Below are 13,658 nucleotides of genomic sequence, written 5' to 3' on the forward strand. Positions count from 1 at the left end.
ATTTCTGCGCCGCCAGACAAGGAGGGCAGGAGCTTGGACAATGTAGGGAAGAGATTCTTCCTCATATCTGCCATCACCATCTGAACATCCAACTCACTAGCAATCCTGGGACGCTATGACCGCCAGATGTGGTCAGATGTCAGCATTCTGTTTGATTTGACCCCTGAAGACAGGAAGGCGGAGGCAAAGAAGATATTACAGGAAGGGGAAGGCACTTCATAAATTGACTGTGCTCTCGACATTGCTCCACAGGCTTTTGTCAGTTGACGGGAGCAGCAGTCTTAAGGCAACAAGGATGGCTTAAACCTGCCTCTTTTAAACTGAAGGTCCAATCTACGGTACTGGAACTGGCCTATGACAACGGGACTTGGTTTGAAAAGCATATTGATGATGCCCTACCAGCCATCAAGACAGACACGGACACCTCCAAATCTTGTGGCACTCTCCAGTTCCAAATTTTGCCCTTTCGAGGAGTTAGAGGAAGAGGTTTCTCCACTTTTAGAGGGGGCTTCCTGCAACCCCAACATTATTAGCCTCAATCCCAGTATAGGCCTCACTACCATCAGGCATACCGTCAATCACCGTCAACAGCCTACCACAAGCATGGCGCCCGCTGAACGCAACCTCCAACCCCACCTCCCGGTCCCGACACAGTCCGCAAGTTTGTGCACAGACCCCCAAACAGTCCTCCTAAAGTAGGACACCCACCTTGTCTTCATTTACTTAGGAAGAAAGCTCTTACAGTGCTGGCCGGGGAGGGGGGGGGGGGAGGGGTCATAAAAAGTGTTCCTTGTTCTAAGAAGGGTACAGGATTCTACTCTTGTTTTTCCTTATTTGAAAGAAATCTGGAGAGTTGAGACCCATCCTGGACCTCGGGAGACTTAACAAATATCTGCGTAAACAGTCTTTCTGTATGATTATTCTTTCGAGCATTTGACATTCTCTTGATCAGCTGAGACAACATGACCTCCCTGATTTTACAAGATGCTTACTGTAGGAAAGTAGGATCTTTCTGGCATAGATATCCCCACTTTTGCATGGTATCAGTATCTTTTGACTGTAGTTCACTGGGATCCTGCTAATCAGAACCCTAGTGACTGTGCTCTCCCCTCAATATTTACTGGTAAGTACTTTGTGCATCCCACAATTGGCATCCTGGGCTACCGTAATAAGTCCCTACTATATGGGACTGAGGTACCCAAGGCATGGGTACACCAGGGTCTCCTATGGGCCGCAACATGTATTGTGCAACCCATAGAAGACCATGCAAACGGTATGCTCTTCTCTGTATAGTAAGATTTTACTTTGAGTTTCTTTGAACTTATTGACCAATCTCACTTAAAAAAATGATAATTAAAGAAAAAACATTAGACTGAAAATGAGACTTAGTCATATGGGTAACCCTATCCCACATATAAAGTGTTTTTTTTTTTTTTTCTTTTGTTAAGGAGTTTAGAATGGGGCAGACATGTTGGAGATGATTGATTTTGATCATTACAGAGGTGGAACGATTCCTGCTGCAGTATTTGCATCTAAACATGCCTCTAAAATGCATGCATTTTCTTCAGAAGATCAAAAAAAATGGAAATAAATGTTTTGGGCGGGAAAAGGTTTGGGTTTCCTTTATTCCCAAGAGGTTTAATTTACTGTGCTTTGAAAACTGAATTGCCTCCATTCAGCAAGGTTAGGCCCTTCATTTTCTTCTTAAGAGCAGGTTACAATAGGATAATAATTAATACTGCTTCCACTTATGGAAGAAATGTTGGGAGAATAATAATTTCCGATATTTGCATGCTACGTATGGCCATAAATATGTGTGTATTAAAAATGTAAATGCCTGTATGATCTCTGCTGTCCTCGGGGTGGCAGGGATGGCTCCCAAGGGCTCAGATAAGGAATAACAGCCAGGCTTTTCTTAGTAAGACGGTGGTGAGATAGAGACTTTCTGGGCATGTGTTAACGCTACCTTGCTGGAAGAGTGTCTGTGATTGGGAAGGCGAATGGAATTTTGTTGGAGTTTGGAGAGGCAGTTGAGAGTGGAGTAAATGTTCTGTCTGTTGCATTTATTTCGATCAGTTATTCAACGTGAGTAGCGATCCTTGATTGCAAACATTACATTGAATACTACTAAATGACCTTTGTTGCTGATCTTTCTTTTCATATTGTAGCATTTGCATCTATGGAGGTGGTGATCGTAAAGGGCAAATAAACTTAGTTACCAAAGGTGTTGACATTGTTATTGCTACACCCGGTAGACTAAATGATCTTCAAATGAACAACTTTGTGAATCTTAAGAGCATTACTTATCTGGTAAGTGTCAGTAACTACAGAACACAATTGAAATACTTTTGTAGAATGTTTGAAAATGTTAGGCTATGTTGATACATTCTAGTGGGTTTTTCATCCTCTCAAACCTTCTTTATCAAGATTTGAAAGGCACAAAGTAAACACTGACATTGATAATATTGCATGGGACCATAATTACATTTGAGAGTGCTATTGGTAAAAAGAGATTCGTATTAGATGGGCCCCTCAGTGAAAATCAAATAAGCAATTGTATTAACACAGTCCGTGGAGCACATAAAATTCCAGGGAGTCAAGTGCCCAATTTAACCTCCCTCCCCCCAAACACTGCCAAAGGAAAAAGAAGAAATTAACCTGCATGAGTGGAATTGTTGAAGCTGCTAGTGAATTGTGGGGATCCTAAACAAGCAGGGTGGAGAGGGTAGTCGGACCGAGTCTGTCTAAGTCATGGGGCAGTTCTTGTTTCGTGGGCTCTCATACTTGGAAGAAGTGTAACGTCCTAGTATGTGTAAGACAGGAGTAAAGCGGCTGGCCTTAGGAGAGAAATCACACTAAGGGACTCTCACTAAGAGACCCAATATGAAGTCAAAGGTTTTCAGAGTTTCTTGGGGTACATCCGCCATCCGCTCCATAGTTAGGCCCAGAGGGGAGGTATGCCAGTGCGACATTCAGGAGGCCTTGGGTTTCTTCCAAGCTGTGGTTTCTTCCCCAAACCCAACTATAAAATTGAGCTGTCTCCAGCTGTTTGATGTTTAAGGTATTCCTCTTGTAGACCCAGGAGAATAAAATCCGGAGTGAGTGGGAGAGAGTAACCTAGTAACCTCTTTCACTTCTGCCAAAATCCTAGACCAATATGGCTGTATCGTGGGGCTGTCCTACCAAGTATATCTAAAATCGCCCAATAGCCCACAACTCCTCCAGCATTGCTCAAACGTGTCGGGGTAAATCTTCTTGAGTTTTGCTGTATGTAAATTCTAATCATAGAGCTCTTTGTAATGAGCCTCTCTTAATCCATGTGAGTGATTGAATCTGAAAATGCCCCTCCAGACTGTGCGTCACTGTTCTATTGTAATCGTTGTTCTCAGTGTCTGCTCCCAGAATGCCATATGACGAGGAGTGGAAGCACGGGTTGTGGAAATGAGGAGTGAGTAGAGGAAGGAAATATAACCCTTTGGCTACCAAGAATTACAAACAAATTTCTCTATGGAGGAGAGTTCCCTGGTGACTGCTAGCCTAATATCTGGTTGGAGTGCCCAATGTTTCAGTTGGGTGTAATGAGATTGCTCCGAGATGGATAGATTAAAGTCACATTGGCAATTATCAAAGGTAAGAATGTCCCACCTGTGAAAGAGATCAGGTGTAGTAAGACCACCTCCTTCATGCCTCAAATCGAAAAATCCCTGCAATAGTACCGGCTTGAAGGCTGCATTAAAGTGTATAGGGGTATAAGTAGCAGGAAAGATTGCCTAACCATAATATCGATTCACCCCATCCCAAACCTTAAGAGTGGTTTAGGTTGGAGTACGTAGGTAAGTGTTGGGTGGCCTAACCTGGTTAGGTTTCCATAGTACATGCCAGATGGTTCTACTAACCACTGCGCTGTCCATGTGGAGCCAGTGTTTGAGTCCCTCATTGACCACTGGGAGAACACTCGCAGTTGAGCCACTTTATGCTATGGTGAAAAGTCAGATAAGGCAAGCCCCCCTGCATCCCTAAGAAGCATAAACACCTTGTAAGGTAGTCTTGTAAGGTAGTCAGATAAAGCTCATAATCATAGAGTAGAAGGAGGAGAAAAGCTCCCAGTTGATTTTAGTAGGGAGCTCCTGAAAAAGGTATAGAAGTCTCGACAACAAAGACATCTTTACTGCATTAATATGTCCGAGACAAGTTAAATATTGTTGGTCCCAACTATTGAGGTCGGCCTTTAGCTGGTGCATTAGAGTAGGATAATTTGCTCTATATGTCAGTCACTTTGTGGGGGATCTTTATCTCTAGATAAGTGATGTCTTTCTTGACCTATTGGAAGTGAATAGGTAATGTTACTACGCATGCTATTACATCGTATGCCCTTGCAACGCAAACTTTTACTCCGACTTTCTGTCGGGGGTAGGGCGCTGGAGGTTGGAATAGATTGATTTTCTATTCCAACTCCAGTGTATGCAGCAGTAGGGAAGGTGTTTGAGTTAAATCCAACACCTTCTCCCCACTGCTGCACACCTTTTGCGTTGCAATGACATACGATGTAAAGGCATGCGTTGTAACAGTTTCGTTGTAAAGGCTGTTTCCCATTGGAAGTGGGTGGAGGTTGCTATCTCTTCTATCTCTCTTGCAGGTAGGGTCAGGCTGAATTGAAAGGATTTATGAAGATTAATACAGAACCTAGCGATCCTTTCGTAGGTTTGGAGTTCAGTTTGCAGAGCTGTCGGTGATGTCTAGGGGGAAGTGAAGGACAATAACACATCATCTGAGAACATGGAAATGTTGTGATCCTCCTGACCTAAAAGGCAGTCCTTGGCTTGAGAGCGCATTACCCACTCTAGCTGCTAGGGGCTCCGTACTAAGTGCAAATAAAAGTGGAGAGAGGGGGCACCCCTGTCTTGCGGCACGCTCCAGGTTGAAATACATAGGTGCAATCCCATTAACCAACAATCGGGATCGCGGGTGGGCGTAGTTGGCTTATATCATAGCTATGTATCTGTCACCAAATCCAAAATGATCCAGTGTATGGAAAAAGAGGGGCCAATCTACCCGGTCGAAAACTTTCTCAGCATCAAATGCCAGGAGCATAACTGGGATACACTTTTTAATAGCTTTTTTCAACCAAGTGGATAACCCTCCTCAGATTGTCACGAGTCTGTCATCCCTTGATGAAACTGGACTGATTCTGTTGGATTAGTTCAGGCAATTTATCTTCTAACCTTTTGGCTAATATCTTTCTATAGAGTTTGGCGTCTAGATTAAGCAGACCAATCTGTCGGTAAGATGCACAAAAGTGAGGGTCCTTCTCTGGCTTTGGGATAACAGGGATCAAGGCCTTTCTCATCGCCGGGGTCACTGTGCAGGTTCAGGCCACATAGCCGTCAATTGTGGTACCAAGTATGATCTCAAAAATGTATAAAATTGGGCCCCCATCAGGTCTGTGTGATTTTTGTAATTTAAGAGCAACAGTGGTACTATGATCTTCATAGTCCCTTATGGAATCTTCCAAGAACTCATTTTGGGTGGCTGACACCTGAGGCAAGTCCACTCCCTTCAGAATGTCCAACTGATCCGTGTCATCTGTTGGATCTGAGGTGTAAAGGTGCTTATAAACGTCTCTAAATATTCAAGCTTTGCCCTCTTCAGTATTAACGACATCCCTTGAGTCCCTGTGTAGTTGACCTATGTATTCCTTTTCTTGTTTGTCTTGCAGTTGTCGCGCCAGATGTGAACCTACCTTTTTACCCTGTTCATATGTAGTTTTTTTAAGCTGCAGCAGGGTTAATTCTGCCCTATTGGTGTAGATGACATTGAGTTTCCCTCGTAAGGCCATAACCTTCCTTTGTAAAACTTAAGTGGGTGATTCTTTTTGAACTTGCTTAACCAGTTGAAATTCTGCCTCAAGTGTCAGTCAATTTTGAGCCCTCTGCTGAGTGAGGGTGGTTATCAGGGAAAGTCATTGCCCTCTAATGAGTGCCTTAAAGGCGTCCTATGTTGTGGAGAGATTAATGTCTCTGGATTGCTCATTTTTAAGTAGTATCCAATTGCTTTACGGATTTTGTCTCAAAAGAGACTATCCCGCATGAAGAGGGCAGGAAAGAACCATCTATGAAAACTGAATTTCAGGAGTGCCACTCCAGAGTAACTGCAACCGGAGCATGGTCCGAGAGTGCAATGGGATGAAAATTCGCAGACGTAATAGTAAATTGTATAGATTGGCTAATGAACACATAGTTTAATCTGGAATATCTGTGATGGGAGTGGGAGAAAAAGGTATAGTCTTGGGTTATGAGGTGAATGGTTCTCTAAGCATCCATCAAACCGAGTTGTCAAAGCACTCGTTTTGGAGCTTTGGAGAAAGTACCTGTATGACTTCTGTGTGGGTGTGCACCATCTAAGGCTGAATACCATTTTAGGTTGAAGTCACCCATCAAGATAATATCCCCTTCCGCAAACGCACCCAATAATGAAAGTAGGGAGTGAATTAAGTCAGATTGTCCTTAGTTGGCTGTGTAGATGAAGGCTACCGGGCACTCTTGCTGCTTAATGTTCCTCCTGACCTTTATTCTGCTCTCTTTATCGTTTAGCTGTCTGTGATTTGAAATTTTAGTGAAGAGTGAAAAAGAAGGGCCACTCCATTATGCTTAGTGGTGGTTGACGATTTGTATATCGAGGGTATGACTTGTGTAGTAACCTGTGGTTTTCACTACGTTTGAGATGTGTTTCCTGTAATACTTTTATACCAATGCCAGCACCAGCAACCTCGAGGAGGGGGACTGCAAGCCCCAGAATGCATTACACCAGGGGCTGCCAGCACTAGCTTTCCCGCGCCTCGAGGCATGTATAATCACCCCGTGGCTCCCGCAGCGCGCGAACCGCCAACGCTGGCACCAGCAACCAGGAGGAGGGGGACTGCAAGCCCCAGCGTGCCTAGCGCCAGGGGGCACCACCACTAGCCAACGCTGGCACCAGCAACCACGAGGAGGGGGACTGCAAGCCCCAGAGTGCCTAGCGCCAGGAGGCACCACCACTAGTTTTCCTGCGCCCGGAGGCGCGTATAATCACCTCGCAGCTCCCACAGCGCGGGAGCCGCCAACGCCAGCACCAGCAACCATGAGGAGGTGGACTGCAAGCCCCAGAGTGCCTAGCGCCAGGTGGCTCCGCCACTAGTTTTTCTGCGCCCGGAGGCGCGTATAATCACCTCGCGGTTCCGGCTGCGCTCGGGCAAAGCCCGGGCCAAGGGCGGGCTAGTCTGCGCCCGTCCGAGACCTGAGGAGGATGGGCCCGGCCACCCCCCCTTCAAGCTCTAAGTGGCATCTGGAAACCAGCAAGAACACTGGGTGAGTGCGGATTTATCCATCCTTTGAAAAGTCCATAGGCGAGTTTAGCAATTGAAATTACTTAAATTAAAATTTGAGTTACCACAATGTGAAAGTGTACCATGTTACCACCTGCACGCCCGATAACTGATAGTATCAACAGAATGCTTGAGAGGGTGGTCAACATTGTCTCAGGTGAAATTGAACTCACGGAGCTGCGTATGTCATTAGGCATTAAGGGGCGAGCGGATATTGCCGAATCTAGAGGCATATCAATTAATCATGCGCAAGACTTTCCCGCGTTACAGCCCCAGGGAACTAGAACTTTTATATATCTCCATTTGCAAGCAGGATCATAAGTGGGCTCAAGATAGTTGACACACAGCCTGATACAGATATTGTTACACCTGTGGGAATTCTAGCTGTCAAACGCAAGAGGAAGAGCGGGAAGCCTATTTGCACCAAAAGGAAACAGCCCACCCGTACCGGTCCACACGAACATGTCTTTCTGCTTGGAAACAGCCATCTTCAAGTATTGGCACTTCTGAAATCCCTGATCCCCCTGCGATAGCACTCAATACGAATCTGAATTGCTCAATCGGCACACAGTTTGAGGCGATATTCGATCTTGAGAACCTTGGGGATGCTTTTGCCAATCTTGCTGCTGCGATGGTGACCAAGCAAATGAATGAACTCTTAGATATAAAATTTGCTTCATTGCAGGATGCCTTAGACAATTTTGCCCTACGCATGGGATTTGGTCAATTAGCAGGGATAGCACCAATTGAAATAGATGGAGGGGGAGGGTCTCTTGCCACAATGAGTATTTCAACCAATGATACCCAACCCTCCACTCTTAGAGCCCCCACCCCGGCAAGTAATTTGTGCACTAAACGTAGACAAACCAGGGGATATTCTCAACCGCTTTCTAACAGGCATGGTACCACATCTACTGTTGAACTGGTTACTACCTCACAGCCCAACTCCACCTTGGGCAGTGCTAACAGAGCCAATAGACCTAATGAAGCAGACCAGAACCCATTGTCTGGTAAATTGAGCAGCAATGCTTCAGCCTCTACCAGCAGTAGTCCCCCAGAAAGTAAATCAAGATGTCCTGAGCTTGCCACCTGCTGCCTGCCCTTTATGTGCAAGTGTTGGCAAGTGTACCAACCCTAAAGAGGGATCAGAATGAGTCATGGGACCAACTACGCAACAAATGCGTGGACTAGCTATCGAGGAATAGGAGGTTCCACCCATTAGACATGAATGACATTCTCATAGTACGTAGAGTTGGGTGGGTTGGTGCATCTACAAAGAACATTGAAGGGGACTGTATTATAATTTATTTCCGTAGACAATCCTTGGTGAGACATCTATTGAGAGTATGTGAGTCCACAACATTTAATAGCACCTCTATTGGCTCTTTCTGTACCTCTCTTGCGTCTTCTGCACCTCTCTTGCTTCTTTCTGCACCCCTCTCCCTCCTTCTGCACCACTTGCCTCTTTCTGTACCGCTCTTGCCTCGTATTGCACCTCTGTTGCTTCTTTCTTCACCTCTGTTGCTTCTTTCTTCACCTCTATTGCTTCTTTCTGCACCTCTGTTGCTTCTTTCTGCACCTCTTGCCTCTTTCTGCACCTCTTTCTTCTTTCTGCACCTCTGGCTTTCTGCACCCATCTTGCCTCTGTTACTCCCCTCTCCCTTTTTCTGCACCTCTCTTGCCTCTTTTTGCACCCCTCTCCCTCTTTCTGCACCTCTCTTGCCTCTTTCTGCATTTCTCTTGCCTCTTTCTCTACCCCTCTTGCCTTTCTACACTTCTCTTGTTTCTTTCTGTACCTCTCTTGCTTCTTATTGCACCTCTCTTGCTTCTTTCTGCCCCCTCTCCCTCCTTCTGCACCACTTGCCTCTTTCTATACCGCTCTTGCCTCGTATTGCACCTCTGTTGCCTCTTTCTTCACCTCTGCTGCCTCTTTCTTCACCTCTCTTGCTTCTCTGTGCACCTCTCTTGCCTCTTTGTGCACCTCTCTTGCCTCTTTGTGCACCTCTCTTGCCTCTTTGTGCACCTCTCTTGCCTCTTTGTGCACCTCTCTTGCCTCTTTGTGCACCTCTCTTGCCTCTTTGTGCACCTCTCTTGCCTCTTTCTGCACTGCTCATGCTTTTGTGCACCGCTCATGCTTCTTTCTGCACCTCTTGCCTGTTTCTGCACTTCTCTTGCCTCTTTTCTCACCTCTGTTGCCTCTTTATGCAGTTCTCTTGCCTCTTTTCTCACCTCTGTTGCTTCTTTATGCACTTCTCTTGCCTCTTGCTGTACTTCTCTTGCCTTTTGCAGCATTCTCTAGCCTCGTTCTGCACCTCTTTCTTCTTTTTGCACCTCTTGCTTTCTGCACCCTTCTTGCATCTATTGCTCCCCTCTCCCTCTTTCTGAAGCTCTCTTGCCTCTTTGTGCGCCCCTCTCCCTCTTTCTCCGCCCCTCTTGCCTCTTTCTGCTCCTCGATTGCTCTTTCCCTCGATTGCTTCTTTCTGCACCTCTGTTGCTTCTTTCTGCACCTCTGTTGCCTCTTTCTGCACCTCTGTTGCCTCTTTCTGCACCTCTGTTGCCTCTTTCTGCACCTCTGTTGCCTCTTTCTGCACCTCTGTTGCCTCTTTCTGCACCTCTGTTGCCTCTTTCTGCACCTCTGTTGCCTCGTTCTGCACCTCTGTTGCCTCTTTCTGCACCTCTGTTGCCTCTTTCTGCACCTCTGTTGCCTCTTTCTGCACCTCTGTTGCCTCTTTCTGCACCTCTGTTGCCTCTTTCTGCACCTCTGTTGCCTCTTGCAGCAACTCTGTTGCCTCTTGCAGCAACTCTGTTGCCTCTTGCAGTAACTCTGTTAACTCATCCTGCACCACTCTTGCCTCTTTCTGCACCTCTTTTGCTTCTTTCTGTGCCCCTCTCTCGCCTCTTTCTGCTCCTCTCTCGCCTCTTTCTGCTCCTCTCTCGCCTCTTTCTGCTCCTCTCTCGCCTCTTTCTGCTCCTCTCTCGCCTCTTTCTGCACCTCTCCTCCCTCTTTCTGCACCTCTCTTCCCTCTTTCTGCACCTCTCTTCCCTCTTTCTGCACCTCTCTTCCCTCTTTCTGCACCTCTCTTCCCTCTTTCTGCACCTCTCTTCCCTCTTTCTGCAGCTCTCTTCCCTCTTTCTGCAGCTCTCTCGCCTCTTTCTGCTCCTCTCTCGCCTCTTTCTGCTCCTCTCTCGCCTTTCTGCTCCTCTCTCGCCTCTTTCTGCTCCTCTCTCGCCTCTTTCTGCACCTCTCCTCCCTCTTTCTGCACCTCTCTTCCCTCTTTCTGCACCTCTCTTCCCTCTTTCTGCACCTCTCTTCCCTCTTTCTGCACCTCTCTTCCCTCTTTCTGCACCTCTCTTCCCTCTTTCTGCAGCTCTCTTCCCTCTTTATGCGCCCCGCTTGCCTCTTTATGCGCCCCGCTTGCCTCTTTATGCGCCCCGCTTGCCTCTTTATGCGCCCCGCTTGCCTCTTTATGCGCCCCGCTTGCCTCTTTATGCGCCCCGCTTGCCTCTTTATGCACCCCGCTTGCCTCTTTATGCACCCCGCTTGTCTCTTTCTGAACCTCTTGCCTCTTTCTGCACCTCTTGCCTCTTTCTGCACCTCTTCCCTCTTTCTGCACTTCTCTCCCCTCTGTCTGCAGCTTGCTTCTCTCTTTCTGCAGCTCGCTTCCCTCTTTCTGCAGCTCGCTTCCCTCTTTCTGCAGCTCGCTTCCCTCTTTCTGCAGCTCGCTTCCCTCTTTCTGCAGCTCGCTTCCCTCTTTCTGCAGCTCGCTTCCCTCTTTCTGCAGCTCGCTTCCCTCTTTCTGCAGCTCGCTTCCCTCTTTCTGCAGCTCGCTTCCCTCTTTCTGCAGCTCGCTTCCCTCTTTCTGCAGCTCGCTTCCCTCTTGCTGCAGCTCGCTTCCCTCTTTCTGCAGCTCGCTTCCCTCTTTCTGCAGCTCGCTTCCCTCTTTCTGCAGCTCGCTTCCCTCTTTCTGCAGCTCGCTTCCCTCTTTCTGCAGCTCGCTTCCCTCTTTCTGCAGCTCGCTTCCCTCTTTCTGCAGCTCGCTTCCCTCTTGCTGCAGCTCGCTTCCCTCTTGCTGCAGCTCGCTTCCCTCTTGCTGCAGCTCGCTTCCCTCTTGCTGCACCTCTTGCTGCACCTCTCTTGCCTCTTGCTGCACCTCTTGCTGCACCTCTCTTGCCTCTTGCTGCACCTCTTGCTGCACCTTGCTTGCCTCTTGCTGCACCTGGCTTGCCTCTTGCTGCACCTCGCTTGCCTCTTGCTGCACCTCGCTTGCCTCTTGCTGCACCTCGCTTGCCTCTTGCTGCACCTCGCTTGCCTCTTGCTGCACCTCGCTTGCCTCTTGCTGCACCTCGCTTGCCTCTTGCTGCACCTCGCTTGCCTCTTTGTGCACCTCTGTTGCTTCTTTCTGCACCTCTCTTGCCTCTTTCGGCTCCTCTCTTGCCTCTTTCTCCACCTCTTACCTCTTTCTGCAGCTCGCTTCCCTCTTTCTGCAGCTCGCTTCCCTCTTTCTGCAGCTCGCTTCCCTCTTGCTGCACCACGCTTCCCTCTTGCTGCACCACGCTTGCCTCTTGCTGCACCACGCTTGCCTCTTGCTGCACCACGCTTGCCTCTTGCTGCACCTCGCTTGCCTCTTGCTGCACCTCGCTTGCCTCTTGCTGCACCTCGCTTGCCTCTTGCTGCACCTCGCTTGCCTCTTTCTGTACCTCGCTTGCGTCTTTCTGCACCCCTCTCCCTCCTTCTGCACCACTTGCCTCGTATTGCACCTCTGTTGCTTCTTTCTGCACCTCTGTTGCTTCTTTCTGCACCTCTGTTGCTTCTTTCTGCACCTCTGTTGCTTCTTTCTGCACCTCTGTTGCTTCTTCTGCATCTCTGTTGCTTCTTTCTGCACCTCTTGCCTCTTTCTGCACCTCTTGCCTCTTTCTGCACCTCTTGCCTCTTTCTGCACCTCTTGTCTCTTTCTGCACCTCTTGTCTCTTTCTGCACCTCTTTCTTCTTTCTGCACCTCTTGCTTTCTGCACCTATCTTGCCTCTGTTGCTCCCCTCTCCCTCTTTTTGCACCTCTCTTGCCTCTTTTTGCACCCCTCTCCCTCTTTCTGCACCTCTCTTGCCTCTTTCTGCATTTCTCTTGCCTCTCTCTACCCCTCTTGCCTTTCTGCACTTCTCTTGTTTCTTATTGCACCTCTCTTGCTTCTTTCTGCACCCCTCTCCCTCCTTCTGCACCACTTGCCTCTTTCTATACCGCTCTTGCCTCGTATTGCACCTCTGTTGTCTCTTTCTTCACCTCTGTTGCCTCTTTGTGCACCTCTCTTGCCTCTTTCTGCATCCCTCTTGCCTCTTTCTGCATCCCTCTTGCCTCTTTCTGCACCCCTCTTGCCTCTTTCTGCACCTCTGTTGCTTCTTTCTGCACCCCTCTTGCCTCTTTCTGAACACTTCTTTCCTCTTTCTACACCTCTCTTGCCTCTTTTTGCATTTCTCTTGCCTTTCTCCACCCCTCGTGCCTCTTTCTGCACCTCTGTTGCCTCTTTGTGCACCTCTGTTGCCTCTTTATGCACTTTTCTTGCTGCTTTTAGCATTTCTCTTGCTTCTTTCTGCACCGCTCTTGCCTCTTTCTGCACTTCTCTTGCCTCTTACTGCACCTCTTTTGCTTCTTTTTGTACTTTTGTTTCTTTCTGCACCTCTCTTGCTGCTTTCTGCATTCCTCTTGCCACTTTCTGTACCCCTCTTTCTGCATCTCTCTTGCCACTTTTTGCAGGAATGTTGTTTTTTTTCTGCATCCTTCTTGCCTCTTTCTGCACCCTACTCGACTTTCTGCACCTCTGTTGCTTCTTTCTGCACCCCTTTTGCCTCTTTCTGAACACTTATTTCCTCTTTCTACACCTCTCTTGCCTCTTTTTACATTTCTCTTGCCTCTTTCTGCATTTCTCTTGCCTTTCTCCACCCCTCTTGCCTCTTTCTGCACCTCTCTTGCCTCTTTCTGCACTTTTCTTGCTTCTTTTAGCATTTCTCTTGATTCTTTCTGCACTCCTCTTGATTCTTTTAGAACCCCTGTTCCCTCTTTTTCCACCTCTTGCCTCCTTCTCCACTTCTGTTGCTTATTTCTGCACCTCTTTTTCTTCTTTTTGTATCTCTCTTGCCACTTTCTGTACACGTCTTTACTGTTTCTGAGCCTCTTGTTTCTGTGTACCTCTTGCCTCTTTCTGCTCCTTTCCTGCCTTTCTGCACCTTTCTTGCCTCTTTCTGCACCTTTCATGCCTCTTTCTGCACCTTTCTTGCCTCTTTCTGCACCTTTCTTGCCTCTTTCTG

At 47.6% G+C, this 13,658-nt stretch overlaps 1 protein-coding gene across 2 annotated transcripts in view; it reads left to right on the plus strand.

Annotated features, from left to right (window-relative positions):
- DDX43 (DEAD-box helicase 43) overlaps positions 1 to 13,658 on the plus strand; it is a 1,041,849-nt gene that overhangs the window by 239,192 nt on the left and 788,999 nt on the right. For both annotated transcript variants that reach the window (XM_085610941.1, XM_085610942.1), the window contains exon 9: positions 2,169 to 2,310. In XM_085610941.1, coding sequence (XP_085467067.1) covers positions 2,169 to 2,310 — 142 coding nt within the window. The remainder of the gene's footprint in view (positions 1 to 2,168; positions 2,311 to 13,658) is intronic.

This window comes from Triturus cristatus, chromosome 6 (assembly GCF_964204655.1).
Source record: "Triturus cristatus chromosome 6, aTriCri1.1, whole genome shotgun sequence".
Taxonomy (NCBI): Eukaryota; Metazoa; Chordata; class Amphibia; order Caudata; family Salamandridae; genus Triturus; species Triturus cristatus.